Source organism: Sparus aurata, chromosome 16, assembly GCF_900880675.1.
Source record: "Sparus aurata chromosome 16, fSpaAur1.1, whole genome shotgun sequence".
NCBI classification, from domain to species: domain Eukaryota; kingdom Metazoa; phylum Chordata; class Actinopteri; order Spariformes; family Sparidae; genus Sparus; species Sparus aurata.
The window spans coordinates 16,655,432-16,682,652 of NC_044202.1; the positions used below are offsets into that span (position 1 = coordinate 16,655,432).

Consider the following 27,221-nt stretch of genomic DNA (forward strand, 5'->3'; position numbering starts at 1 on the left):
TATATGAATTTAATTAGGTTTAAAAATGTACTATAGCTGATGAAGAGGGGCTTCTCTGTCTCAAGGTGTAATGGACTCCAACAGTGAAGACGGTGACTACCAAAACCTTGCGAATGCCTTTCAGCAGGATGCATCTCAGTACAAGGTGACCTATACTCATGGGAGAAACACAAAAGAGGTGAGATGGGTGACACCTTCTAACACACACATTTCTATATGTTGGACGGTCCTCTTTATTGTTTTATTAATCACCATGCAAAATGTATATTTAAATTCAGGTGGAGGACTTCAACAAAAAGAGGTAGGCCTTCCAGTTTCTGCCGTTACATCTCATCCAGTGCATGATGTGTTTTGGCTTTCAACATAACGCTTGAACGTTGCACACTGCCCAGGTTTCCAGTAAGTCGCTCTTGCCATAACCCAGGCAGAGTGAAGCGGGTTGTGTCATGTAAGAGGAAGACCCACCACCTGGCTGTGGCCCGGAGGAAGCCGCCCGGGACCGGGAGGCCTTGTGATGCTGCGAACAAGGAGAACGAGATGAAGTGCACGCAGGACGTGCAACAGGAGATATTTGACATGGACCCTTGGGAGTTTCCGCTTAATGTCAATAACAACCACAGGACTGGTAGAACTGGTTCTGAACAAGCCGACAACTGTACGCTCACTGAGGTCAGACATACTGTCCCAGCTCTGACTGTATTTCTAGTATTACTTTGTTATTAAAATGCAGATGAGATATGAGCCTGACAATGTCTTTCAGCTCACAAGGGATCACAGCACGATGACTGACGTGCTCTTTGGAAGACATCTGAGACTGAAAGTGTCTTTAACACTCTGGCAGAGAAACATAGGAGAGCTGTTGACATACTTCCTGAGGTACGTATATATATATACTGTATGTAGCGTGTAGTTGGTTTTCAAAGATTTATCACGCAATATGTTCACTGTAATATTAAATAGTGTTACTTCACTGTCTTTGTACAGGATCCAAGATATTGGTGTGTTTGTTGATTTTCTCCCACTGATAAGCAAAAGGTGAGCGCCCTAAATTTTGGAAGAGATTGAGCAGCGCTGACTACAAGAGGATTAAATATTAATTGAATCGACTTTTCTCTGCAGCATTGATGAAGATTCTTCCAGGATCACCATTGGGTGTTGTGTTGACCTCTTTCCTTTAGTGAAGAAAGTCCTCACAAATCCATATGAAGAGTGAGTGTTCCTGCTCTCATGAAATTTCTGCCAAAAAAACAAACATACAATGGACGGAGTGTAGCAGAATAGTTACTGTACGGAGCTGCAAATTGCTAAAGGTTGTCCTTTGATCTCACAGGTATCTCATCGTTGGTTTAACGTGGATAAATTCAGTTTTGAAAAACTGGGGCGAGGAACTGAGAGCAAGTGGCTATCGTGGATCGACTAAACCTCCATCGGATAAGTAAGTGTTGTGTTTTATGAGCTGGGATGAACTTTAAAGGTGCAAAATGTAATTCAGTGCATTCAGATAATAACTTTAATTATCAACAGAATGTGAAGCAATAAAACAAATATTTTTTTTAACATCGCAAATACATGTACTTAAGTTGGTATGCTAACCAGCTAGCCCTGGCTCATCCCTTTGCATGTTACCATCCCAAGATCCATGTCCCAATCGGCATCCGCATGATAGACTGCCCCTTATTTGTTTTGAGTATGAATTTTACAATTCTTACATATTGCACCTTTTTAAAAGAATGAAAAATAAAGCTGTGTATGTTCAGCTTATTCTTAGGAAACAGTAAACAAAGTAAAATAAAAATGCATAAATAGACATATAGCTGTAATCACCCCAACCCTATAAATATATATATATATATATATATATATATATATATATATATATATATATATATATATATATATATATATATATATATATATATAATAGTAATTAAACCACCTATGCATCACCACTTGAAAAAAGTGTGAATTTGCCACTTTGTTGCAGAAACTTCCAGGTCTTTAATCAGCAGTTATTGGAGTTATGGCATCAGGAACCTTTGCTGAAAACTGTTCCAGGGACTGCCGGAGACTTGGCAAAGGTCAGTGCTGCATGTAAAATCAAATCATCACCACTGACAGTAACTAATGGCTTTGAATTTTCTTATGCTAAATAAAATTATCTTTTTTCCTCAGATCATTGATTCCTTCCTGTCTCAACTTACTTGACAGCAAAGAAGAACTGCAACACATTTTTTCTATTGTTAGCAGCTCCACAAAAACTCAAGAATCTTTAGTCGAATTATTAGACTGGAGCTGCTGCTGTTTACACAGAAAAGTGCCTTTTAGCTTGTAAGGTGATGTCTGTCCAGCTTTACGTATTTATTACCTTACAGGACAACTTGAACAGAAGTACCGCGACTGTGCAATATACTTTAAATTTAATCACTGTCTTTTCATTGACCAAGTAGGATGTTGCAATTATGATCAAGATTTTTTTTTTTTTTTTTTTTTAGGAAAATGTCAGTTTGATGGATATATTGTGAGTGTCCATTCCCTTTGATTGCTAAATCTGTGATGAATAAAATTTGTATTTAAAATTTTAAATGTTATGGTGTTTAAAAAAAAATATTTAGATCCAAAACAAAGGGTGTAACCACTGTCTGTGGGAGAAAACAGAACTGATATGTCTCTGTTTTATTAATGCAATGCAATGTCAAATTCAGTTAAACCATTCAGTCTCATGTGGACTTCAACCTCAGTCAGTTGTGAAGTGATTTAAGTAAGTCAGAGATGTGGGTTTGCCTAGAGCTCATATCTCTCCATTTACATGCGGGTTTATCTCACTTGACACAGATAAGTGGAGGGTTGGTGTCATTGTGGTGTGAACCTGAGGTTGAAGTCCGGCAGTGACTGGGACACTGAGGGGGGATTTTAAGTGAACTTTGAAACTGAACTCGACAGTCGACCGCTGGTGCTTTCCATTCAGTCGGTGGTGACAACTACAGCAGGAGTGTGGGGAAAGATTTGGGTACAGAGAACAAACTATTTCCGTCACCGTATACATGTGGCACTACTGAAGGTAAACACGCTGCTTTACATTTCAAAGATATCTTCCAATTATTTTCTTCAGCAGTGGACTGTTGTGTTTTCTTTATTAAGTTCACTTAATTTAATAAAGAAGCTTGGCACACTGTATATTTGACCAAACTCTGTTGGTTTGGCAGCTGAAGGATGAAGTGTTTGAGTGACTGGCTGCCAGCGGCAGCCCTGCTGCTGCTCAGCGTGGCTGCAGCTGACATGAAGCATCTCCAGGCTGAGAACCTGAATATGATTCATCCAGATGAACACCAGTTGGTCCTCAACCGAGGAATGAGAGGTATTTATCGGTGCGCGCTTTCACTTTCAGACTTCCCTTTTTGCTTTGCTCGCAGTTCTCTTGAGGAATGAAATGCACATGACTTGTGTTGGATCCTCCGACCTCAGCCCTGTGATTACTTTAAAATGCTGAATTTTCTTTATCTTCGATGATCCAATTCTCCTGTGGGTGTGGGTCAGATTCCAGGCTGTAGACCCAAATTGCTCAGTGACTCATCAGTGATAAGCACTTTGAAAGAGGTGATTTGTGTATCTTAGTGAGATCTTGTCAGACAAACAGTTGTAAGCATTTGGCAGTTGATCAAGGTTTGACAATGTTTACCCGAGGCATTGAAAAACACTGTTGATCACCGACACACCAATTCTGATTAAATTAAATTGATAGATAAACTAATCAACAAACAAAATTGTATTTCTTAATTCACTTTGGACATAATAAGGTTTGCTATATCTATCTTTTTTCCAGTCTTTGTGCTAGGCTGTCAGTAAAGCAGTAGCCAGCAGTATACTGTCTCCTGGTTGTTCATATTTAACAGACACACAGGAGATTAGTATCAGAAAGAGCTGAACAATTTTTTCAAATATTATCAAAGTCAGCTATGGCTAAGTGCAACATCCAAATTGCAGGAGCTCCAGTCTTCCGACCTCAGGGAACATGCTTGTTGGGTACCCTCCACAAATGAAGTCATAATCTTTCTTTCTTTATTTATTTCAGTATCTGTAGAAATGATTGCAATATGCTTTTTGCCTATCATTCAGCCTCTATCCTTTTTTTTTCTTTTTCATTTCCCAAAATGCCAAACTGTTCATTTTGATAAAAAAAAAAAGGGAGAAGAACAAGAAAACACAGTGGTATGTAAACATTCATTTTGCTGCTATGTCAAGTTTTCTAAATTTTCTCCCAGTCTTATTTCTTACTCACCAACAGTCTTTTTAATTCTTGGGGGTTTAAGACATGCTAAAGGATGTCAATGTTATTTAACCGTTACTTATTGAAGGGTAATATATATATTTGATCGACAGCGCTGCCCAGAGACTGCCATGAAATGCTGATGACGTCTTCAGGCCAGGCTAGAGACGGGGTGTACCTGATCCAACCGCGAGACTCCCCCATCGTGGCCTACTGTGCCATGCAGGAGGGAGGCTGGACCGTGGTGCAGCACATCACCATCAACAGCAGCGTGAATTTCGATCGTACTTGGGTGGAGTACAAGCTCGGTTTCGGGCATGTAACCGGCGATCACTGGCTTGGGAACGAATACCTTCATCAGCTCACCCGTGGCCCGGGGCGCTATAAACTTGGAGTGAAGCTGGTGGACCGAGACGCCACAACCAAGATGGGGGAGTATGATCCAGTCCTGGTGGAGGATGAGTCGTCCGCATACAGACTGAGGCTGGGGTTGTTCCAGGGCACGGCTGTAGACGCTCTGACTCTGGACACTGAGAACTACCTGCACGACAACCAGAGATTCACCACTAAAGACAGAGACAACGACAACTACTTCCAAAACTGTGCGAAACTGGAGTTTCAAGGGGTGCCGGGAGGAGGGTGGTGGTACGACGCCTGCGCCGGCGCCAACCTCAATCGCAGGAACGTCATCTACTGGCAGAAGGACTGCAACAAGGAGCGGCTGTGCAAGTACGCATGGATGATGGTGAAACCTGCGGACACATTCAAACTGATTCAGAGCGGAGACTGCAAGAAGGACGAGCTATGAGGAGGACAATCTCAGGATTTGTGGTAATGAATGTCACTGGGTTTGGCAGCTATTGGGGGCCAAGAGTTTAGTTTCTTTAGATTTTTCTTTGCAACAAACTGGAAGTCAAATTCACCACATTTTATTCAGAAATGCATGGACATGATCACAAAATACTGAAAAGAACAAATAAATGAATCACAAACTTGGAACACGGTATAAAAATTTATGTTTTTAGCTCTAGCTTTGTTTCCATCACATACTAACATAAAGCAAAGCGGCTCTTTCAATCCCCAAGTTGCAAGTGCAGATTTCTGGTTCATCACAGTTACAAAATAAAACAGTGTTCCATGACATTTTTAGCTCGTGACACATGTAAAATATCTGTTGCATGTCACCTCCCATCCACGGCTTCCAACATTGCACAAACACCATTTTATTTTTTGCCACAGTACAATACAAGTTTGCCAGAAACACAATGAAGACATGATGATATATTGATCTAGCAACAGTAATTCAGAGAAAACAAATACTGTATATCGACACTCGAAGAAAAACAAAATATCCTGAGGATGGAGAGTAATAAACAGATGAATAATAAACCATATGTGCTCTTGAAACCTCCACACTTGTCCTGTTGTAAACATTGTTAAGCAAGTTTGTCATGTAGTGTTAATAAAATGGCTAACAAGTCATTTTGAGCTTAATTTCGGTAATTTATGGTGTCATAACTCCGGGCAGAAAACTTAGAATGTGCGATGTGAAAAACAATTAAGCTGAATGGATATTCACTCATCTGACAAATGACATTGGCACATGTGAAAAGGCTTTGATTATCATCGAGTTACAATCTTGACTTAGCAAGCAGATTCTGACATCAGGACGACACGTATTAGCCCTTTTAAAAATAAAATAGCAGTTACAAAGTGTGCATCCTCAACACAAACACAACACCTACATTTTGGGTGTAAGAGCATCAAGTTGGGGAAGGATACTGGCGTTTTTTGTTTTTTTTTAAAGGTCCCATATCGTAGAATGTGAGATTTCCAGTCTTTGTGCCTTTCAACTAGCCGACAGGAAACATTGTGATGTCATAACTATTCGGAGACCAATCTCAGGAATAGACCATAATCACACTTTGGCCATTTCCCTCCAACATCACAGTCCCAAGCTCAAAGTTCAATGTTGTATTACTGTGTTTCAAGTTGCTAGTGTTAGAAACACAGACAATCTGACAATACTGTAAACGGTAATGTTAGCTCAGAAGTAATTAAATGCTAATGTTAACTGAAATATGGCTCAATGTTTCAGTATCCATTCTCTGTACACTTGCTGATCAAAGGAAATCGGGAAGCAGTGACATGATATCAGTTAATCGGATTCCCTACATTTACACAACTTGCAACATGGAAAAAAAAAAAGCAGTGTAGCATTATCCCAGAATTTGCTACCCTGAGCATGACATCAGAGCAAAATTGACGCCGTATGAATATGGTCTATGCCCTTCGCACAGCCTGTGTTGCATAAACACCCGCAGAACTGATGCAGGGACATGGTGGGCGGTGCCTGCTCAAGGCCTGTGAAAGCTGACGAATCAGAGCAGACAGGTATTTTTGGCAGGGGGGCCTTAACTTACCCTTTCAGACAGAGGGCGAGTAGTGATGCTGCGATGGGCAGTTTGAGAACCTTTTTGTTTTTTATCAATGACAGTATGTAAGACCTTCTAGTAGACCCCAAAAATATGGTAAGTATGAACCTGGAAATCAGTATAATATGGGACCTTTGATACTATTCAACCAATATTTAGTGTTAAGTTTTGGACTGGGGCAATTTTATCATGGCATCAGAAATATCAAATTGTGCATCTTGAATACAAATACAGTACAATATGAAATACTCTGTGTGTTTATTAATGGCATCTCCTGCATAAGAGCATCAGGGAAAAATACAGGTATTTTTGAATGTTTAAGAAAAGTATTTACAGTGTCACTGATTATATTGGGACAGTTTTATAACATTGTTTCATTTCTAAAGTTGGAGGCAGTAATTAACAGACACTATAGCAGACCTACTGATTAATGAGCAACACCATAAATCGTACCAGCTCCTCGATATAGTATTTTTTTCTATTTTGATATCATCTAATATGTAGAGTTCAGGTTCATAAAGCCAAGATCAATAATACAAACATATAATTTACAGCCATATCATACACCATCTTAAAAAAACAAAACAAAAAAAAACAATAGTTCATGTCAGTTTGGAGCTGACCGCTGGGTTTTGTCCGTACCAGTATAGTTTCTCCTCGATCCTTTTCTTCTTCCACTGGCAAAGTAAGAGCATGCGGAAGGTCTTCTGGAAAGTCTTGTTGCAAAGGGCGTAGCACATGGGATTGACGGTGCTGTTGACGTAGCACAGCCAGTAGCCCAGATGCCAGAGTGAGAGGGGAATGCAGTCTGAGCAGAAAGTGGAAATGAGCACCATGATGTTATAAGGCGTCCATGTTAGGATGAAGGCCAGCAAGATGGCGCTGAGAGTCTGAGCTGCCTTCCTCTCCTTGATCAGCACCATCCTCTTCCTCTTAGTGATCTGGTTCTTCAGCGTGGCATCTATGGGCTTGGACGTCGACGAGGTGGACGGAACGCTCATGGACTCGGCCGAGGAGAACGTCGAGGGCGCCATTTTGGTGTCTCCGTTTTTGCTGTGGTGCTCCACGTGAGCGTCTTTGGCCACAGGCTTGAACTTGTAGGACACACACTTGCTGCTCTTCTGGGAGTTGCTCTTGGGTGGCGTCTGGAAGAAGCTGTCCTCGTCATAGCTGCTGAGCTGCTCACTCTCACTGCCCACTCCACTCTTGATGATGGTCTCACAGGCCTGGTTCCTGAAGGAGGGCTGGAAGCCTCCGGGAGACACGGGTCTGTCCTCATCCTCGGAGGAGGCGTAACTGTTGAAGGTGGTCAGCTGCCCAGCTTTGGACCACTCGTCATTGGTGTTGGCTGCTGATTTGGCAGCGTTGCTTCTGCTGGAGGAGGACCAAGAGGCTTGATTCCTGTCATGTGAAGTCGACCTTAATTTACAGCTGAAACAGGACCTGATGATGGTCTTCTGAGGCTGGGTGACCCCAGTGTCTGAGGGATAGTTAATCCCCTGCAGCTCGGCCAGATCTTTGGTCCTCTTCTCCGTCTCCTTGTAGATCCGACAGTATAGGATTGTCATGACTGATACAGGGATGTAAAAGGCAGCAATCGCTGTCCCAAATGTTATCACAGGCTCAGAGAAAAACTGGATCTGGCATTGCCTCTCAGGGACCGTCCTTTTCCCTACTAAGTACTGCCAGCAGAGAATAGGTGGGGCCCACAGGATGAGTGACACCAGCCAGGCCAAACCTATCATGATCCCAGCTCGTTTGGGAGTCCTTTTGGCCCTGTACGTGAGAGGTCTGGTGATGGAAAAATATCTGTCAAAACTGATCACCAGCAGGTTCATGACTGAGGCGTTACTGGCAACATAGTCCAACGCCAGCCACAGGTCACATGCGAGGTTCCCTAAGGCCCAGTAGCCCATCAGAATATAAGAGGTATACAGGTTCATGGAGAAAACACCGATGATGAGGTCAGCAGCTGCCAGACTCAGCAGGTAGTAATTATTCACTGTCTTTAGCTGGCTGTTAACTTTGAAGGAGAGCATCACCAGGACATTCCCCACAATAGTGATGAGGCTGACGATAGCCGACACAGTCGCAATGGTGATCACCTCCCAGAGGCTGTGAGTGACCAGGTGGATTCCCATTGTAGTGTTTACAGTGGAGTTCAATATGCTGTCTCCTTCCATGGTCGTCTTGTGTTTAATGTCCAACCATGACGAGAGTGTTCAGTTTGTCATTTTTCAGTAGGATCTCCTGGGGGAAAAAAGAGAGAAAGAAAATATTATTCCAGTTCCATTTATAGCCACTGGATGGCATCAATTCGGCATGTTGAGCATCACACTTGGCTTCACACTGAGGAGGAAAATAAACAAGCGTATTGTTTTGCTCCCTAAAATTAAATGTAAAACCTGTCCTGGTCAGACATCCTTAACATTATTATTCACTTCAGCAAATTCTATAAAAATTTGGTATTGAAGGCATCTGCTTTTATCTATAATTTTATCAGTTGTGTCTACTAGAAAAATGCCATTAAGCTCTTTTCTTCATGCAGTTCACACAATTAGAGTAAGCTCATGTGAGTGTGCCCATATGGAGTGTTTTAGGCAATCTCTGCAAACATCTGTGGCACATTTAAAAAAATCCAGGTCATTACATCATTTTTATTCCTTGCTCTAAATCCACGTTGTCGTATTAATAGCACGTGAACTCAGTTCATAATTCACGAGGAGGGCCATTTCTCTGTGAACATACTGTATAAGAGAAACTATGGTAAAGAATTCTGATGTGTGACGACAATAAAATCACTGAGGTGCTGTGGTCGTACAGCTTTATGTTCTTAGTGCATCATATATTTACACCTTTTGGGGCTCTAGAAACTCAGTGTGTGGGGGTTAGGCTTGCGACTGATGGTAAGAATCTTACACATTGTGATTCTTATGCATAAAATGCATGCAGTACACATGCATCCGATACTAATACAAGTAAATGAATCAATCCGACAACTGCAATGTCACAGATGTGTAAATGAAGTATTTGATGTGTATCTGCTTAAATCAATTTCTCTGTTCAGAAATAGTTTAACTTTGAGGGCACTTTTCATCCATTCTCTGAGCAAACTTGCATGCACAGGGGAAAAAATACCCTGAAAAAGCTGCCAGCCTTTAGCAGGATTAACACAAAGGCAGAGAAGCACAGTCACCCCTACAGCGAAGGGGCAACATCCAGTTAACCTGAGCCTCGGGGGCTGTGGGAAGGAAATGAATACCTTGGAAGATGAGTAAATCAAAGTGAGTATCCCTGACAGGTCATTTTAGTCACTACATCATTTTAAACAGTTGCACCCAGCCAGTCAATCAATCTCCCTGGCTAAGTAGTAAGTCAATCAGTGCAAACATTTGTATCTCCTGATCACTCAAATCTCAACCTTGGTGCACTCAAAGGGAGCCAGTATTGCACATTCAGCCGTGATGAAATTTGTTGAAAGTGTGTAAAATGATAGATGCAGTCTGTCCGAAACCGAGGGGCTGGTGAAAGCCCACATGTCAAATTCCCTGCTAGCTAATTTGTCAGCCATGCATCAAATCAACATTTCTGCAGAGTGATAAAAATAATCAAAAAGGCAAAAATGTTCTTTGTGGATGGTCTGTGTAGTTCCCTAGTCCTGCAATATTGTACTTTTCAGCAGCACTTTGGCCCAGGGCCGTTGGCCCATTGGCCCAGCACAAGGTTTAATTTAGGCCTGCCAGATGTTCAGAGTAAAAATAAAAAACACATTATAATTAAAAATGATAATATTGTTTACGCTGTTTTTATTTTTCACAAGGTAAAAAGCTTTTTGAATATGAAGGATCCCTTATCATTTATCATATTTTTGTAATCGAGTCAGTCAATAATTATACAATAAATATTTATATGACAGCCCATTTCAGCCAGTTAAAGATACAAAAAAAGATGAAAACCAACTTTGATGAAAAAAATTATCTGTAAATGTGAAATATTCCCATGATATCATAATCATAATTATGAGATAAAAGGTCAACAATTACCTCATAATAATGACTTAACATGGGAACTAGTTTTTTTTTCCATTTTCTTTTATTTCTTTTGTTTATTTTGTGGAAATGGGCTTCCATATGTTTGCTTTAGGCCTGTGGCCCACCATTAAGTTTCAGTAGACAATCCTTCTTTAGTCTAAAGGACCACTCATAGAATGAGGTCAGTAAGCAGAAGGCCTTGTGTGGTCATTTACCGCCTCAACATCTCTCAGGTTGCCCTCTGTCTACAAAGCATAGCACCGAAGCTTATGTTTAAAGTACATCTAGTCGTATTTTCTGTTCTTTTCTTGATAAGGTTTGGACATCCATGCAAATTGCAAGTGTCCGGTTTCTTATGTGTAAAGTACCATCAGTGAGATACAGTACGACTCACACGTAACTACACGCAGTACACCAGCAGAGGGCAGCACACATCCTTCCTCACACATTTCCTTCCCTCTCAGGTTAGAGCAGTGGCGTGTGTGCACCTCTCATCCCTGGGTGCTGCTTGAAACACCGATCGATCGAGGCCATGGGGCTACTCATGCCAACCTGGATGTGTGCGTTCGAAACGAGCCCCACTGGGAATCTCTGTGGTTTGATGCCTCGGCTTTCATGACCTACAAATGCATAACAGTGCCATGTGGTCTTGCCCGTTCTTGCCTTGAAGGTTTGCATGAAATGTGTAAGCAGCATTCAGTCCCATGGGTTTAGTTAGATTTGTATATGCAGATGGATGATCATAATCTGCAGGGGAAATCACAGATTTGGACCGATTTTGACAACAGTATTCAAGTGTGAGGCTAATTGAGATAATATGTCCTCTGAAGCTCCCTTCCAGGTGCTCCAGTAGGATACAACTGGACTCTGTGGCATCAGAATTTTGAGCCATGCCAGTTGCTCTGCTTAAAATTAGGAAATTTTAGTGCCATAGCATCTGCGTCCTGTGTTCGACCTTCCAAGTCCTGAATGTCCACGTCCTTGAGAATCATAACTTATTGAAAATGTCCCAAACAGCAGCAGTGACATAAATCCACCAGCAGGGAAGCACAGATGTCTAAGGCTCTCAGTGGGGAGAAACCAAAAAAAAAGAACTTGTGGGTATTAGCAATTAAACCTTCAGACCATCAGAGAAATTTGGATAAAGGGTGTGGATGCACACATTTAGGCAGAGAAACAGCTTTTGCCCATCCTCACCCTGAGTCAGTCCAATCCCTCAAAACATGCCCAAAGAGAAGCGAGCAGTCAACACACTTATGTCTGTGCATAGGCTCTCAAAGGCAAATTAATTCAGACCCCAGCTGCCGCTCCTACTTAAAGTGGAGACCTAGAGTGGCATCGAAGGACAGCAAAGGGGACATTGTTGTGCGTATCTGGACAGCACAGCCAGCTTCAGAAAAGACTTGAGTGCAATCACAGCGAGATGAATAAACTCTCTCTTTGATTGCTGAGATACCAAACAAGAACTTAAGGTTACTCAGTGTAACCCTGGCTCTGCGAGAGGGCGATTAAGTATTTCATCCTGCAGTTTCCTCCCTGTACTGGGTATGAAATGAACCCGGCTGAAGATGAATGCACACTTTTAGTTACTTTATTCTATCCAAGCCCAAACTGCCGGATTTGTCAATAAATGTTCTTCCCAACCGCGGTAAGTTGTGTATTCTGTTCCTTTCTTTCACATGATCCCTCTTGTGTCTTATGTGAAAAGAAGATTTCTCTCACAGGATAGGTCCTCCTATGATGTATTGCAATTTCTGACCACAATGCAGTACTTTGAATGCAATCACTTCCCCGTACTTGAGAAATAACTTCCTCACTCATTGGCATTCTTTTGACATTGCCACGTTAGCAGGAGTGCCAGCAGCAGCCTGAGGCCCTCACAAATAACATTCCAGTCACTGCGGGGGTCCTCCTGCAGGACTCGGATTGTCCCTCATCTTGTTATAGAATGGCATTTCATATCACATCACTCAAATCCCCACATCATTAAGACTCTATAGCATGGGAGGTGCCATGCATCTTACCACACTGGCTGCTGTTTCCTGGTGTGCCCAATCTGAGCAATGTGCCATGTATTGTTTACCTTACCTTACCTTCACAAGTAAAAAAAAAAAAAAAATATATATGACACATTGGTTTCAAAACCTAACATTTCTTTCCTGAATGATCTTGTCAAAGCCTTTAATCACATTTAGCCCCATAGCCTCGCAGCATGGCCTTAGGAAAGGTTGTTTGGAGGGTCATGATTTGACTATCTGAGCGACGACTGGATGGATTGCTATAAGCTTTCGTATAAATATCCATGTCACCCTGAATTTCATTACATTTGGTGATGCCTTGTCTTATCATCTTGCACCAACATCAGGTCAAAATGTTAATTTGTCTCATACTTTAGGTAATAACCAATTACCTGCAAAATTAGAATGGCTCGCATACCTTGCATACCTCCACGAAGGCCCAACAGTCTTGATAGAGGCATCGTAATACACCAAATTCTTTTCATCAAGATCCACATATCATTCCTGAGAATTTGCCGAAGATCCAATCAGTAGTTTTCTGCAAATTAACCAGCCAACTGACAAACAGATATGGGTGGAAACATGACCTCGTTAGGGTAGGTAACTAATGACACCACCATTAGCCTAAGCTGTACTTTGTGTTAGCTGTCAGCCACAACAGTATAGGCTGTTATTGTATTCACCCTTTAAGTCTGTGTGTGTCATCATGGCGAGGTATGGGTTGGAGACACCAACTGTAGCTTGAAGTGGCTAGCATTTTTCTCACCTAAATGGAATGCAGCCGTCATTAATAGAACAAATTCCCCCCGTGCTTTTTCTTGCTTTGACAAGTCAAAATACCTTCAGTGAAAATGGTCTATTCAACCCGAAATACACCAGCTGTTATGGAAATAGTCTTCGGAGCATTTTGTTTTCCTTTTTCAGAGCAAAAAGCGGACAGGCTGAACCGTCAGTGATTACGTTCACTAAAAGAATTAATTAATGATGACAGGTGTGGCGTTTGGATATTCCTGACTCAGTGATGACTGGCATGTCGGAGGGCTTACACACACAAACACACACACACACACACACACACACACACACACACACACACACAAAGAAAGATGGACTCGTTCTACCTCTTGACCTAAACTGGTGGGACAAGTCAAGCTTGCTAATAGCTTCTAAATCGAAGCAGGAAGCGTTTTTAATGGTACACTCAGATCCCAGAGTGTGGGCTAAACATGGACTCTGCATCACTATAAATAGTGAATATGGCCTGTTGTGGCCTGTTTTGGGACTTTCTTTACGGATGCAGTTTGGTATCAAATGTGACGCACGGTAGGGGGAAAGCTTAGAGACGCCGTCTGGTCAGTTGAAAAACAAACAGGCTGCCAACATTTCTTGTAGCATACTGTATTCGTGACTTGGTCATACAGTGCATGAGAATAAAAATATTATAGCCTACGCAGAGGCAATTAGTATGAATCGGTGCCAAGATGTCTTTGCTCTCACTCTTGCCAAGAAAACTTCCTCATTACAAATACATCTGAAGAGTATCCGACTGCCTCCTGAAATATCGTGTTCAGCTCGGTATGCATAAGTAATGGTCATTGATCCAGTGATTAACAGTGCCCAGTCTCTGATGAGGACAGACTAGGTCGCACAAATCCGTCCTGAGCCTCCGTACTGAGGGGCAGAGGCGGACATGTTGAAGGGTGGCTTCCTGCAGGTCCTCTGGCACCTGGCCACCAGAACTCCTGTGCAGTGGCTCCATGCACTGGCCCCTAACAGACCTCGCAGTCATGCATAACCTTTCTCAACACACTCCTTTGGCTGCAGCAGCTGCTCTGTACAGCAGAAACATAAAAAGCAAATGGTGCACGCACGCGTGTGTGTGAGAAAGCGCGTGCATGTGTGTGTGTGTGTGTGTGTGTGGCATTTGAGAAAGAAAGGGAAAGAAGATGAGAGACACCAAAAGAAGAAGAAGAAGAAGGCAAAACAGAGGCAAGTCAAAGCAAAGGAGGCGAAGGACACTGCGCGTGTGTGTGCGTGGTGAGTATGTATGATGTGCAAATCAGCCCAGAGCTTTTTGGCACAATGGTTCGTGCATCCTGTAGTCAGCCCACTGACCCATGGGTAAGATTCCTGCATATGTGAGGACCTAAGAAATGCTTGAATCATTCCTGTTTATCAGGCTTTGGAGGAAAGAAAAGAGGATTACAAATGTTCTCATGTAAGAGTCTGACCATGAAACATGCAATCTGAAATATTCATCAGTGTGTCAGTGTTGGAATACAGCCCCATCAGTCAAAGAGGCATGCATTAGGATGGGTCGCATCAGGTGTGAAATACAAAATACATACGAAAATACACCTTTCTGCTTTTTGTTTATCCCCTGCCAAAATCTCATCCCCCCTGTGGTTTTGAAACAAGTACAAACTTGAATTACATCTCTCCGCCAATGAGAAAATGATGAATATGATCATTAGATGAATATTATGATCTGTTTATGGACACCCCAGTGGCTTTGGCAGCTGCTGAAGGGAATAAAGCCATAACGCTTAATGCCTCTGGGCGTTCATTTTTATGAGCGACAAACAACATTTCATTAATGCCCCATCATTTGGATAATGATCTCGCTTTAAACTCATTCATGTTCTCGTATGAAGAGTTTTCTGAGCCTGCGTCTGATGCTGCTGTGTGTGACTCTGGGTTGCCTGATGTTCGTTCCCAACTCATAAAACGGCAAATTCTCTCTACGCTGGGGTTAAATTTGTCTGCAAAAAGCAAAGGTATTTCAAATGTCATTTTTCAGTTTGAGATTGCACAAAAGCAGGGACTGTAAAACATCTGCATGTGTCTCCTTCTGAAGCGACTATTTCAGTTTGTTAATGAGCTTAAAATTGAGCTCCCTGGCATACTGTATATGAGATTAGGGCCAAATGAATGCAGGTCTGATGCAGTGGTATATTACTGCTGGAAAACTCGACAACCCCAATTTACAATAAAAAAAAATGCAACTTAAAGTCAAATTCGCTGCAAAAAAAAAAAAAGTCAAGTGTGGTCTACAAGCTGGTCATGATTTCTCCTAACCCCACCAAGCCCTTATTGTTTCGTAGCAGCTACTTCCTGTGGTTGCACCGGCACATTCTCTACAATCGTCGAAACGCCTCACAAGATCTGCGGGGACTGGATGGACTCGTTAAAATCACGCTTCACTGCTTAATCCTTTCTTGTTTTGTCATTTTCACTTAATCAGAGAAGGAAAGGGGGGTGCTGGAGGAGGTGAGAGCCGCGTGCTGGAGCTTTTGAAGAAAAATATTGATTGGTGTTTTGGGTGAGAAATGAAAAAAAAAACAAACAAAAAAAACATTTTAACAGAGGAATATCAAATTTCAGGACCAGGCAGTTGAAATAAGAGTACCATTTTTGAATTATGAATGCTATTGATTTAAAGATAAGTATAAAAAGGAGACAGAAAGAGGGGAAACAAGGTGTGTAAAACTGTATGATTGTGTCGCAGAACTGGGTGTATGTGGAACAAAGATTGTGAGAGGTTGTGAGACAAAGACTCACGAGAGACGTGAGAATGAGGTGTTTGAAACTGATATGACACCATGTGAGAGGCAAGATGTTTGACTGACTTTCAGCCTTTCACAAACTCATCCCTTTAAGGCACTCAACAACAACTATCAGGCTATACCCAATATGTGACCAAATCAAAACATATCCAGTCCAATGTATTCTCTTCTCTATGTGTAAAGTCTTCCAAAGGAATCACTCACATCTCTCCGGCAGCACATCCTCCGCTGTGCTCATTAAAGTAAAAGGCTACATTAAAAATACATGCTGAGACCTCTCAGACATGCACTTGTGCACACATGACTCTATTTCCCCTTAAATCCAGGTCATGCCTTCTAAAAAGTATCCATTCAATCACTCACGGAATCTCTCGAGACTGTGAAAACGCAGCCGAAAAAGAAAAGGACAAACATACTCACAGTTGACTTTCATCAGATCTCACAGTCCTCTGTATAATGGCAGAATGTGTCTCCTGGCGAGAGCAAAGTTCATGGTTTAATCCCTTTGTTTTGCCTGGGAAGCCTTCAGGTCAAGTGCGGCGCTGAGGAACAGGATCACAACACAGTCGGAGGGAGGTTGGTGGTGGATGAGAAATCCTGCTGACTTTGACCCTCGCATGCCAGAGGGGAGCACCGAGGCAGAAGAGAAAGAGGAAGAAGAGTAGGAGGAGACGTGGACACCGGGAGGCTGCGGTCATCCCTGCTCGAGGGGCGCGGAGCTCAGCATCACATCCCCCCAGTCAGCTGCTCAGTGCGTCCACCTTTTGTCCAGATGAGAAAAGTATCCTCAAGTTGCAGGGCATCCTTCCTCACTCATTCATGAATGAGTAGAATCTGCTCAGGGAGCTGAAGAGAAAGAGGGAGAACTTTTCCTCCCACTGTGAGCTGAGCTGGAGGAAGTGTGCCGCCTCTCAGCCAAGTTGAAGCAGAATGTCACTGAGAGGCTGCCTGACGCCTGAGCCAAGTCACTGCTGCTGCCGCTGCTGCCGTTGCATCCACTCTGGCTGACAAACACAGATGTAGCTGACGCTGGCTTGCTGGGAGGAGAAATTCCCATAGGGCTGAATGGTTCATCATGTTTCGGGACAGTGAGCATGCAGCTCAGACCACAGAGTGTGCGAGGGAGGAGGGAGACGTTTAAGGGGTGGGGGGGGGAGGAGAGGAGGTGGCCGGGTGGCTTCAAGGGCTGCGTTTTGGAGGGTGTGGGGGCAGGAGGGTGCGCGTTTTAGTCAGACCCAGTCAAGCCAAATCCTGCTTTTGTGCATGTCACATAAACTATTAATTACCTCCAATGGCATGTCTTTTGTCTGTGTTTTAGAGGAAAGCAAAAGGAGACAGCTATCACCACTCCCGGCTCCCTGGCTGTTTGAACTGAAGCAGCGCGGCTATCAGCAAACCCATCTGCAGAGCATAAAACACCACCGCTGCCTTTGTGCCCACACGGGGGGGAGAGCTGACATGGCTCGGCCAGATAAGCAGACCACTGAAGTGACAGATGTTTTTCCACGGGGCCCCTTTGTGTGTGTGTGTGTGTGTGTGCGTGTGTGTGTGTGTGCGTGCACATATACAACATGCATGTCATTGTGCTGATTGGGGAATTATTCGCTGGGCATTAGGCGGCTGGCCTGAATGGACGGGTGTAAAGTCCTTATATGTTTTAAGCTGGATGATGGTGGCGCTGATCTGTCCCAATGAGCTCCCATCAAATCAGCAGCCAGATACGCTAATAGATCCCAGTTGCTGCCAATATATCACTTTCTGCTGGAGGCATTTTCCACTCATTTACAATCCCGGGGGACTGGATCCCACCAAAGGATTGCAAGAACATTTCTAAACCAGGAAAAAATAATTTAAAACATGTCTGCTACACATTCTCTATTTTGTCTAATTTTCTCTTATCTATTAGTTTCACATTTTCAAGCCTCTAAAAACAATTTGAGGTTTAATGGCTTGTATCTCACATACAGTAGGCAAGCCAGCACAATGTGTTACATGTACACATTGCTTCACTTTAAAGGGTCACAAGCCAAAATGGTTGGGAACCACTGTTCTAATAAATTAAAAAGTAAATTAAAAGTCAAAACTGTGTGTGTGTTTACGTGAATCCACATAGAAGTTAGACACCTCTTTGTTGGAAGCCACTCCCACTACCCCTTTGATGAACAGGATGAACATTTGGGCTCATGACCAACCTTTCCTCAAAATCGTTTTTGCATGAGGCCCCTCCCATTGCCCCGCCTCCTTTGATCAAATCGGCATTAATGCAAAAATACACACACTTGATGTCAGTGCAAGATTTCTACTAAAGGGGGTGGACATTTTTGATGACAGTGACCGTGGACAGAGCAACCTATTTAGATAGTAATGCAAACACAGGTCTGCACGGGGGGGGGCATCATGAACACATGAATACACGGTGTAACTGTACAATTAAAGAAAGGTAATGTTTCCACTTAGTAGTATAAGTTATGAATAGAAAAGTCTGGCAGAATTCATATTTGTTGTCGCTTTTTGGTGCCCTCTCTAGTAAACTGTTGTCCCCCCTAATGTAAATAATCTGGATCCGCCCCTGCTGGTAAGTAAATTAAAGATATATCGGTGTCGCTTTTGCAGATCAGTTGTCACAAATTGCTAACCAATAAATGAAAAGGGGAAGCCAGCAAATATAAAAAAAATAGAGAGAAGTAATAAATGAATTAAAGATAGATCAAATTGAAATTTTAAGCTGGAGTTGCAGTGATAATATGATTCTAATGTGTGGAAAAGAAGCTGCCCCTTGCCCTGTGGAGCAGAGGAGCTGGTTAGTAAACAATAGACAGACGACACTCTCTCCTATACTCCATACTGACATTTGTCAAAATGCAGCTCTCGCACTGAAATGATTTTTGTGAACGGGTCAGGGCTGTATGCTGATGCTGTTGTGATTGATGCCTTTCATGAAAATCCAGCCACATCTGTTTCACGAAGTGCGCCGTATATATCCCACCCGCTCGCCCCTCCACCTTCCACATCGCCGCCTGACACTCTAATCTAATGCCATTTCCAGGCAGCTGGCCAAAGGACAGGCACCTGGCTCATCATTACAGCTGTATTGCTGACTGACACAAAGTTTAGAGCGTGGTCATATTTTTTTTTATCTGCTACATTCACATATCAACACAATGGTGTGCATGCCACTGTGCCACTGTCTTACAAGCCAATTCATATTGATTATATTTGCAGGTTAAATCTTATTGATTAAATCGCAAAAGTCGATTAGAAGTAATGTCAAACCTATGCATTATTAACTTTCTAATTAAATATGCAGCTAAAGACTGATAGTGGCTCAGTAACTGAAATGAAGGATGCGACCTTTCAACACCTAAGCCAAAACATAATGGTTTTCCAATACACCTCACTGAACCAGAAGTGCCTTCTCCAGATATCTCTTAGATTTTTAAAATCCGTGCTTCAACCATCAAAATAATGAAAGCAAATGATGGCCGGTGTCAGGGATCATTCAGGTATCCTCCCCTATGCTCATCTGAATCCTAAAGGCATAGCTGTTTTCCACAGGCCACTGTCTGATCCCCACATGCCTATGAGAGAGGCGAGATGGGGGAGGACATCAACACAGCCAGAGATAGATTACATCTGTCCACACTCAGTCCACAGGGGCTTGCTTATCTCCTGACCCAATTGTGCACCCATATGCTGGCAATAATAATAAAAAAAAGAGATCAGCCTCTACATGATGCAATTCTATTATCTTTCTCCTCTCTTTTACCCCTCTTTCGGTCCATGCTCAATCTGACACAATCTGTGGTTGGAGCACAGGTTTGTTCCTGCTAAATCAGCTTCATTTACGCTTTGTCAGTCAGCAGCCCATTCGTCCCCATGAGTATTTCCTTCACTGGATCTCCGATGTGTTCAGAAATCACCCCTTCCATTTTTATTTTTTTTTTCAAATACAAAATATGCCTAAAGTGCGTTGAACATTTTTTACGTTTTTAAATTAAGGCAGACCAGGAAGTAAGCATAAACACGAACTAGCTAATAGTTTCATCACAACATGATATTATATGGATTCTTTGGACAACGATACGATATTTGCCAATATCACAATATCTGCCATGATACGATTATTTTTCATAAAAAGAGGGCACTGTTTAGTTGCTCATGGACGGAAACAGTGACACGGACCTGTCGGCGATATGAATCCATGTTTTCACTTTGCATTGATGCTATTTTGATTTGTCGATCACTGAACCGACCTACTACCTAACTGAGAGATGAAGCAAGACAGCCCTATTTGTACTTTTGCGAAAACATAATGTTAGCAGTTAATTCCTCTTTTGAAAATGATATTTCACAAAACTGGTTACATACCTGGCACTAACCAGTTGGACAGCACTAAGTGGAAACGCGGCGTTAGACCGCTGCTCTTACACTTTGTTGTTGTTATGTCATTATCTTAATTAGATCCCTAACCAGTATATATATTAAAAAAAATCCAGCAGAATGACCTGGCTGACATGATCAATGGCTCACTTTGGAGCCACTTTTGATCTAGTTGATCCCGGGCATACACGTCTCCCCACGCTGGCTGACTGAATCGACTCCTCTGATGTCCCTCTCCCTTCAAGGCTTTCATGTGCAACACCGTTTCCCTCTGGCCCTGAGCAACAACTCCCATTTGACATAATGATTTGCCAATACCTTGCACTGTTTCAAAGATTTACACGTCCCCCTAATGTGGAGCTCGCTGTTATCCCTGTGCAGAGAACCCTTGTTTGTTTTGAGCCCTCAGATGATAGAAGGCACACAGAGTTTCCCCCGTCTCGAGCAATTCGCTGCACATACCTTGTTTGAAACCTTTCGATGATGGCTTGATTTTTTTAAAAAGCTTATCCAATATTCGATCAAAGCTACCGAATGAAAGCTATGTTTGGGCTCATGAATGTGTAAGCGCCTCCCGGAATTAGAATCAAGAAGCAGTATCCATGTCTCTTACGAACAGTAAGCGAGTGAACCGCCAGCTCCGTACACCTCCTCCATGTACCAGTCGGCTGTGTCTGGGTGGCACATGAGCTCTCCCTCTCTACAATGCAACTTTAATGTTGCCTTGACAGAGGAGATTAGGTGGTGGGCAGCTTTGATTGAGCTTTTATTGTGGACCCGTGGTTCGCACTCCCTTCAGGACACCCAACACCGACTGCTCAGACACTCTTGCGTCAACAGTGGTGACCTTGTTGATTTGTACCTTTATAAGACTGTGTGTCAGGAATAAGGAATGACCCCTATCAGTAAAGCTTTAGACAGACGCAGCACATGACAGTTTAATTACTTAGTGCATAATACATGTCCTCTCATGTATTCGGATTACAATGAAGGAGCCAAATACATTTTAATCCTGAAAGAAACCAAATTTCAACAGCAGACATGATATAGAATGGTGTGGTGGCTACTCATCATACTCAAATTACATTTCCACTTTATTTTTATTGATTTAGAAGATCATGCATGAGTTATGTCATCTCATTTAACGGCTGTTTCTTTTTTGTGGCGGTCGAATACCATCAGGATGTTAAGAATGTGTTGTTGATGGGTCAAAAATGTGGTTTGATTTGTTTGCAGTCTTTAAGCTCAGATAGCAGCTATGGCTCCTGCTGCATATTTATGAAAATCTTCTGATCTAATTCACGGGAAGAAATCAAATATTCCCTAAAGTGTTGAATAGTTCCTTTAAATTAAATGCTAGCTTTCAGGAGTGATATTAACTCGTGGTAGTTGCCATGACATTTAAGTCAGAAGCCACAATCTAAAGCTTGTTTGGGTAAATGTCTCTATTTCACAGTAATTACATTTTATTTACAGGGCACAAGGTGTAAAAAAAAAATAAATAAATAAAAAAATAAAAAGCATTAACATTGCTGTTATCACTTCTATATAATTACACAGTGCCATCACATGCTAAACAGAAAAGGATGAGGACCAAGTGTAAACACTACGTATGTATGTAAACAAAGGTGTAGGATTTAGTTTTCACTAGAAGAAGCTCTGATCTGCAGCTGGAAACCTCTGCATAAAGCCGAACAAGCCTGGCTACCAGGTAAGAGTTAATTATAAGTTCTGTTACGGGCTTATTTCTGCACACAAACAGTCTGTTGCTTTACCTCTCCACATGTACTTTAAATCCATGGCAAATAGCCACTTTCCCAAGCTCAGTAGCATGGTCTCTTCAAGCAGCTAGCATCTTCAAAACCAGAATGCAACGCTGGCAATGAAGACTCTCCCCGACTACTGATTTGACAGGTAGTCCGCTGGTATGTACAATGTAATTACAGTGTCGTTTGTGGGCTGCAACGCCATGTTTATCTACATCTGAAGAATTTAATTAAAGAACAGAAAGAAGGAAAGAACATAGACGAGGAAATGAACGTTCAGCTCAGGCGAACACGCGCATTGACAGGTGCGTATCTGCAGAAAGGAAATCTTTATTAAAGTTTTCCTTCAATTTCCCGTTAGCGGCGTCACTGAGTCGGCCCTGTCCTTGTTTATGCAGATGTGTGATATGCAAACACCCTGATGTGCATACTGACGCAGATCCTGTTGTGGACACTGTGTACGAGATGTCCAGACACCCTCCCTATCAGGTCGTCCAGTCACCGTCCGTCTGAATTCTTGGTCGCCCTAAAAGGGTGTCAAGGCTTCAAATGAGCTCGGCCGATGCCGGAGGGGGGGAATCTTATCAGCGGCAGCCAAATTTTCACTGTGAGAGGGGAGAAAGAAGTTCAAACGCCTTCTTTTTTAACGAAGCTTGCCCCAGTCTGACCCCAGAAACAGAAAGAGTGGGAGAGAAAAGAAACTGAAAATAAATTATAAAATGCAATATCTGATCACTCACGCCTTCTGACTCTGCTCATCTGTCTGGGCACTGCCCTGCTCTCATGTTGGGCTGGCTCCGCAGGGCTGTCTGTGTCTTTTTAATTACTGCAATTCAGGACCACCTGCAGAATGCCTCCATCTGCCTCTGTCTGAGGTGAGAGGTGGAAAAATCCTCAAAGCGACACGGTCCTGCCTCCCTAACCGCAGTGAGAGGGATCCATACTGTTATAAATCACCCTCTGTGGACAAGGAAAAGGCTGGCACTTTCAAATCTCCTTCATTTTCCATTCTTCAGAGAAAACTTGCACTCACAGTTCATGCCAGTAACTCTAAGATGACACAGCTCGTTGATGAGATGGTGTTCATCCCCAGGACATTGTTCTAATCTGCTTTGTTCCCATGCAATGTTAACCCTAATAACAGGGATACTCTCATGCAATATCCCGAGGTATAGTATTTTCTCAGTGAAACACGCCAGGGTGGATGAATCCAGTGTTTCTCAAAGTGGAAAATCTATAAGCCACAAGCCACAGTTTCTGCTAATGCTGCTTTATGGGAGCTGACGGTTTTATCCACGAGGGACGAATCACGTCTTCTGCACGGTCAGTGGCGGAGGGAAGAATGTATCGTTTACATCCTTTAGAGGAAGGGAATGCATGCAGTCATAACAATATCATAACATAACATTCAATAATGTTTACTGTCTCCTTGCATTTTCAAAACCACAAGTGTGATGTTCTGTTTTGTTTATTGATGGTGTAATCATAAAGCCTTTGCCTACAAAACACATTCCTATTATTAAATATATATATACTGTGTACTGTGTGTGCATGTATAAACAGTATTTATACACAGAGATTCCTTGCACACATCTTTGTGATAGTCACTGATAGTCACAAGAACCTTTTCGTACAAATAAAAGACAAAAAACAATACTAGTCCTGCACTATAACCATATGCAGCAGTAACCTGGCTATTGTCATTGTGTATATTTGAGTATGTTCCAATAAAAACAGAATTGCTATTAATATTTTCTTATTTCAGTCGTATCTACATCACATGTTGTTTGTTTTGTGATTTGTGTGCTTGTGTAACGCTATAATTTCCCTTTTATTAATAAAGTACTCTTTCAATCCATCTCTGTCTCTGGTATTTTTACATGTTGGCAAATATGCTTATTCATGTTTCATACATTTTTTTTTTTTGAAAAATATATAATGTGACAAATATTTAACAAATCTGTGCTTTGCAGACAATGCCAAAATTTTAGCTGCCGACTGGGCTGAAATACACTCATCTTATGTGTTTTCCTATGAGACCAGGCCCTAAACTGTTATTTTTCACCCACTATGTATTGAAAATATAATTTAACACAATCTCAGCTCACTATTGCATCTAGAGTGTATCTTCTAACACAACTTTTCTGCTCCTGTTTTAACAAGATCTATCCTCGTGCTTTTTTTTTTTTTTTACTTTGCAAGAGCGTAAGCAAAACCTTGCATGTCTACTTCAAAAAGAAGCCGCACTCCAAACAAACACAAATCGCCTAGCCAATGTTTTTCGGTTACAATTGTATGAATTATTGCTTCAAAGATGGAGCCCATTCTGGCTCTGAAGTAAGAGGACACACGTCACATCAAAGCGCCTCTACATTTGCAAGTTGTTACCGATCAAAGACCTCTTCAACTGATGCTGAACAGAGAGATTTCTCACACAGCAGCTTCTTGTGTCTCATAGATAAAACTTTTTAAATCGAATGTCACCCGCAAAATTGTGCACAGGGGCCGAGAAGACGCTGTTAGATCTTGCTACGAAAAACAGCCCTGCCCCAGTTTAAGAGAGCGCGTTTGAACAACTGACACAGAGTTTTCTGCCTCTAACAATGAGAGCGCCTGCTGACCCACAGGCCAATTTAAGTATGAAGACGCTTGACATCGCTCTGATGCTTCTACACTGTCATTCACATGAGAAAGCTGCCTATATAATCCACTGGTACATGAGCTGTGAGACAGACCTGTGATGGTTTTGTGTCGCCTGGTGTGACAGTCAAGGAGAAACAAGTAAAAAGAGATGATCTGGCCTCACAGATGAATGGTGCCACTCCATTAACCTGCCATAATTTTTGTTTCAAGACAGCTCCAACATAAAGAGGGATGCTCGCCTCATACGTGTTTACTATGCTGCGCCAATGGACTGCTGTGCCAGCCGGATTCGCAATGATGAGTCAGGCGAAGGGCAGGCAGGAAGTGCATGACAATCAGGTGTCACACTGACACCTGAATGAGAATGTGCGAGTAGCTTTAGAAGACAAAAGATGATGGGGCAGGGCGTGGCATCTACTTGATGAGGAGTTATGAATGACCAGAGATGCAGTGGAGGATAGATGCATGTCAGTGCTTTCCACCAACATTTAATTTATTCATTTTTTTGGATCAGCACCCATTTATCAGAAGATCCTCCCACATTCTTTTGATTTTTATTTGTTTAATGCCTCACACTGTTCCCTAATTTGAATAAGGTATTGTTCCTTTTTATATATTTTACTTTTAACGCATCATTGCTTTTATCTCCCTCATTTAAGTCCACCCACTGCGTGCTGGTGTTTGCACTGGAACTGTCCTCTCTGCACAAACAGACTGTCACTGACACAGTGCTGCGAGCCAATCACTGTCACACACAAATGAGAAACAATGAGTGCAACTTAAGAGTCCAACAAGTGAGTCACCCACCTATTCATTAATGCAAGCAATATTGACTTAATCATGGTATATTAAATTGAATCATTCAACCTCTTCCCTTTAGTCTGCTGAACTTGAAACTTTCTTAAAGGAGACCTGTTGTGCTTTTTTTCCCCCTTTCCTTCATTGTGTTCGAAAGGTTCTTGTGCATAGGAAAAAATGTCCGCACCAACAGAATCTCCTCTTTCCCATAGGTAACACTGCTTTTGAGAGCCTCTTCAGTAGTCCCACCTTCAACTCCGTGACTTTGTGACATCACACTATGTCACCTTGTCACACATTTGCATGATTTATGCCTAGCACGTAGCTCAGCAATTTCTGTTGCATTTAGCAGTGCTGGCTCAGGTGTGTGTGAGGTAACCAATTAGAGCAGGCGGGGGCTTAAAGAGACAGGTGCTAAAACACAGTCTTTCAAATAGAGGGGGGAATACGGTAACCTAAATTAACTTGAACTTGAAATTAAGCATTATATGGTCCTTTAAGTCTCATAAGTGACGTCAGCTTAAAAAACAGAATATTTAGCCATAGGGGATCAATGCCACTCTCATATGCGTCCCTTAGATAAGAAGCTACCATCAGCAGCTGTTTAGCTAAGCTTAGCATACAGACAGGAAACAGGGCAAACAGCTAGCCTGGTTCTAGTGGATATTACAGTAGCCTATATGAAGTCTCAAACGGCAACAATTGGTTGAACACATTTATTTGGTGGAATTCTTTTCTTTTACACACACTGAGCATATACTACATTATGTCAACCCTCCACAAAATGGGCTATACAGAACAGACCCCACCTGACTCATATTCTATGTCATAAACTTCACACATAAAAACGGTAAATGCCCTCACCAGGTACGGTGATAAGATGGAGGTTGATAAAGGGAGTAGTAAATGACAACAGTAACAGCAAAGTGATGCAGGTAAAGGAACAAGCGGCAGAAACATAAACTGCGGCAGAAACAGGGTGACGTGAGAGGTTGTCGCATTGCATCGAACTATTCCATTATGTTGATGTAATGTGATCGGTACTCAAAGAGTCAGCTGAGACTGAACTGCACTGCAGGAGCTAATAAGATTCTTCATTCATCAGCTGTCATTTGAAATCAATGGTAATGAACAGTGTCTATTTGGAGGCCTTTAACACGGGTCAAATCTATTGCATAGGTCCGTCACAGTTGAACCAGAGTTTGTTCCTTCTGGCATATTTCTATCACATGTATTGATGTTGTGGCTCACAGCAAGCATCTCGCAGCAACAACAAGAATGCAGGAGAAGAGCAGCCAAATGCATCAGATGTCTAAAGCC

General features: G+C 42.2%; 3 protein-coding genes across 8 annotated transcripts in view; 2 read left to right on the forward strand and 1 right to left on the reverse strand.

The window, feature by feature from the left end:
- The window catches only part of LOC115565843 (KATNB1-like protein 1), a 37,491-nt gene extending 35,005 nt beyond the window's left edge, over window positions 1-2,486 (forward strand). For 4 of the 5 annotated variants that reach the window (XM_030391413.1, XM_030391410.1, XM_030391412.1 and 1 more), the window contains 9 exons: window positions 66-178; window positions 279-301; window positions 393-669; window positions 761-876; window positions 985-1,035; window positions 1,120-1,209; window positions 1,331-1,435; window positions 1,985-2,078; window positions 2,173-2,486. In XM_030391413.1, the coding sequence (XP_030247273.1) occupies window positions 71-178; window positions 279-301; window positions 393-669; window positions 761-876; window positions 985-1,035; window positions 1,120-1,209; window positions 1,331-1,435; window positions 1,985-2,078; window positions 2,173-2,205 (897 nt within the window). In that variant the 5' untranslated portion in view covers window positions 66-70 and the 3' untranslated portion in view covers window positions 2,206-2,486. Of the gene's footprint in view, window positions 1-17; window positions 179-278; window positions 302-392; window positions 670-760; window positions 877-984; window positions 1,036-1,119; window positions 1,210-1,330; window positions 1,436-1,984; window positions 2,079-2,172 lie in introns of all 5 variants that reach the window. The other variant, XM_030391414.1, reaches the window with a different exon arrangement.
- Window positions 2,487-2,676: 190 nt separating this feature from the next.
- Window positions 2,677-5,746, forward strand: LOC115565844 (fibrinogen-like protein 1-like protein). Of its 2 annotated transcripts, XM_030391415.1 has the most exons (4): window positions 2,677-3,058; window positions 3,204-3,355; window positions 4,183-4,206; window positions 4,378-5,746. In XM_030391415.1, the coding sequence occupies exons 2-4, from the start codon at window positions 3,211-3,213 to the stop codon at window positions 5,070-5,072; spliced, it is 864 nt and encodes a 287-aa protein (XP_030247275.1). In that variant the 5' UTR covers window positions 2,677-3,058; window positions 3,204-3,210; the 3' UTR covers window positions 5,073-5,746. The 2 variants fall into 2 exon arrangements, with proteins under 2 accessions (XP_030247275.1, XP_030247276.1); XM_030391416.1 differs by lacking the exon at window positions 4,183-4,206.
- A 1,196-nt stretch (window positions 5,747-6,942) lies between these two features.
- Window positions 6,943-17,383, reverse strand: chrm5a (cholinergic receptor, muscarinic 5a). Its single transcript, XM_030391405.1, has 2 exons — window positions 16,735-17,383; window positions 6,943-8,949 (listed from the first exon to the last, which is right to left on the reverse strand). Exon 2 carries the CDS (start codon window positions 8,880-8,882, stop codon window positions 7,302-7,304), a length of 1,581 nt encoding a protein of 526 aa, XP_030247265.1. The 5' UTR covers window positions 8,883-8,949; window positions 16,735-17,383; the 3' UTR covers window positions 6,943-7,301.
- Window positions 17,384-27,221: the final 9,838 nt, after the last annotated feature.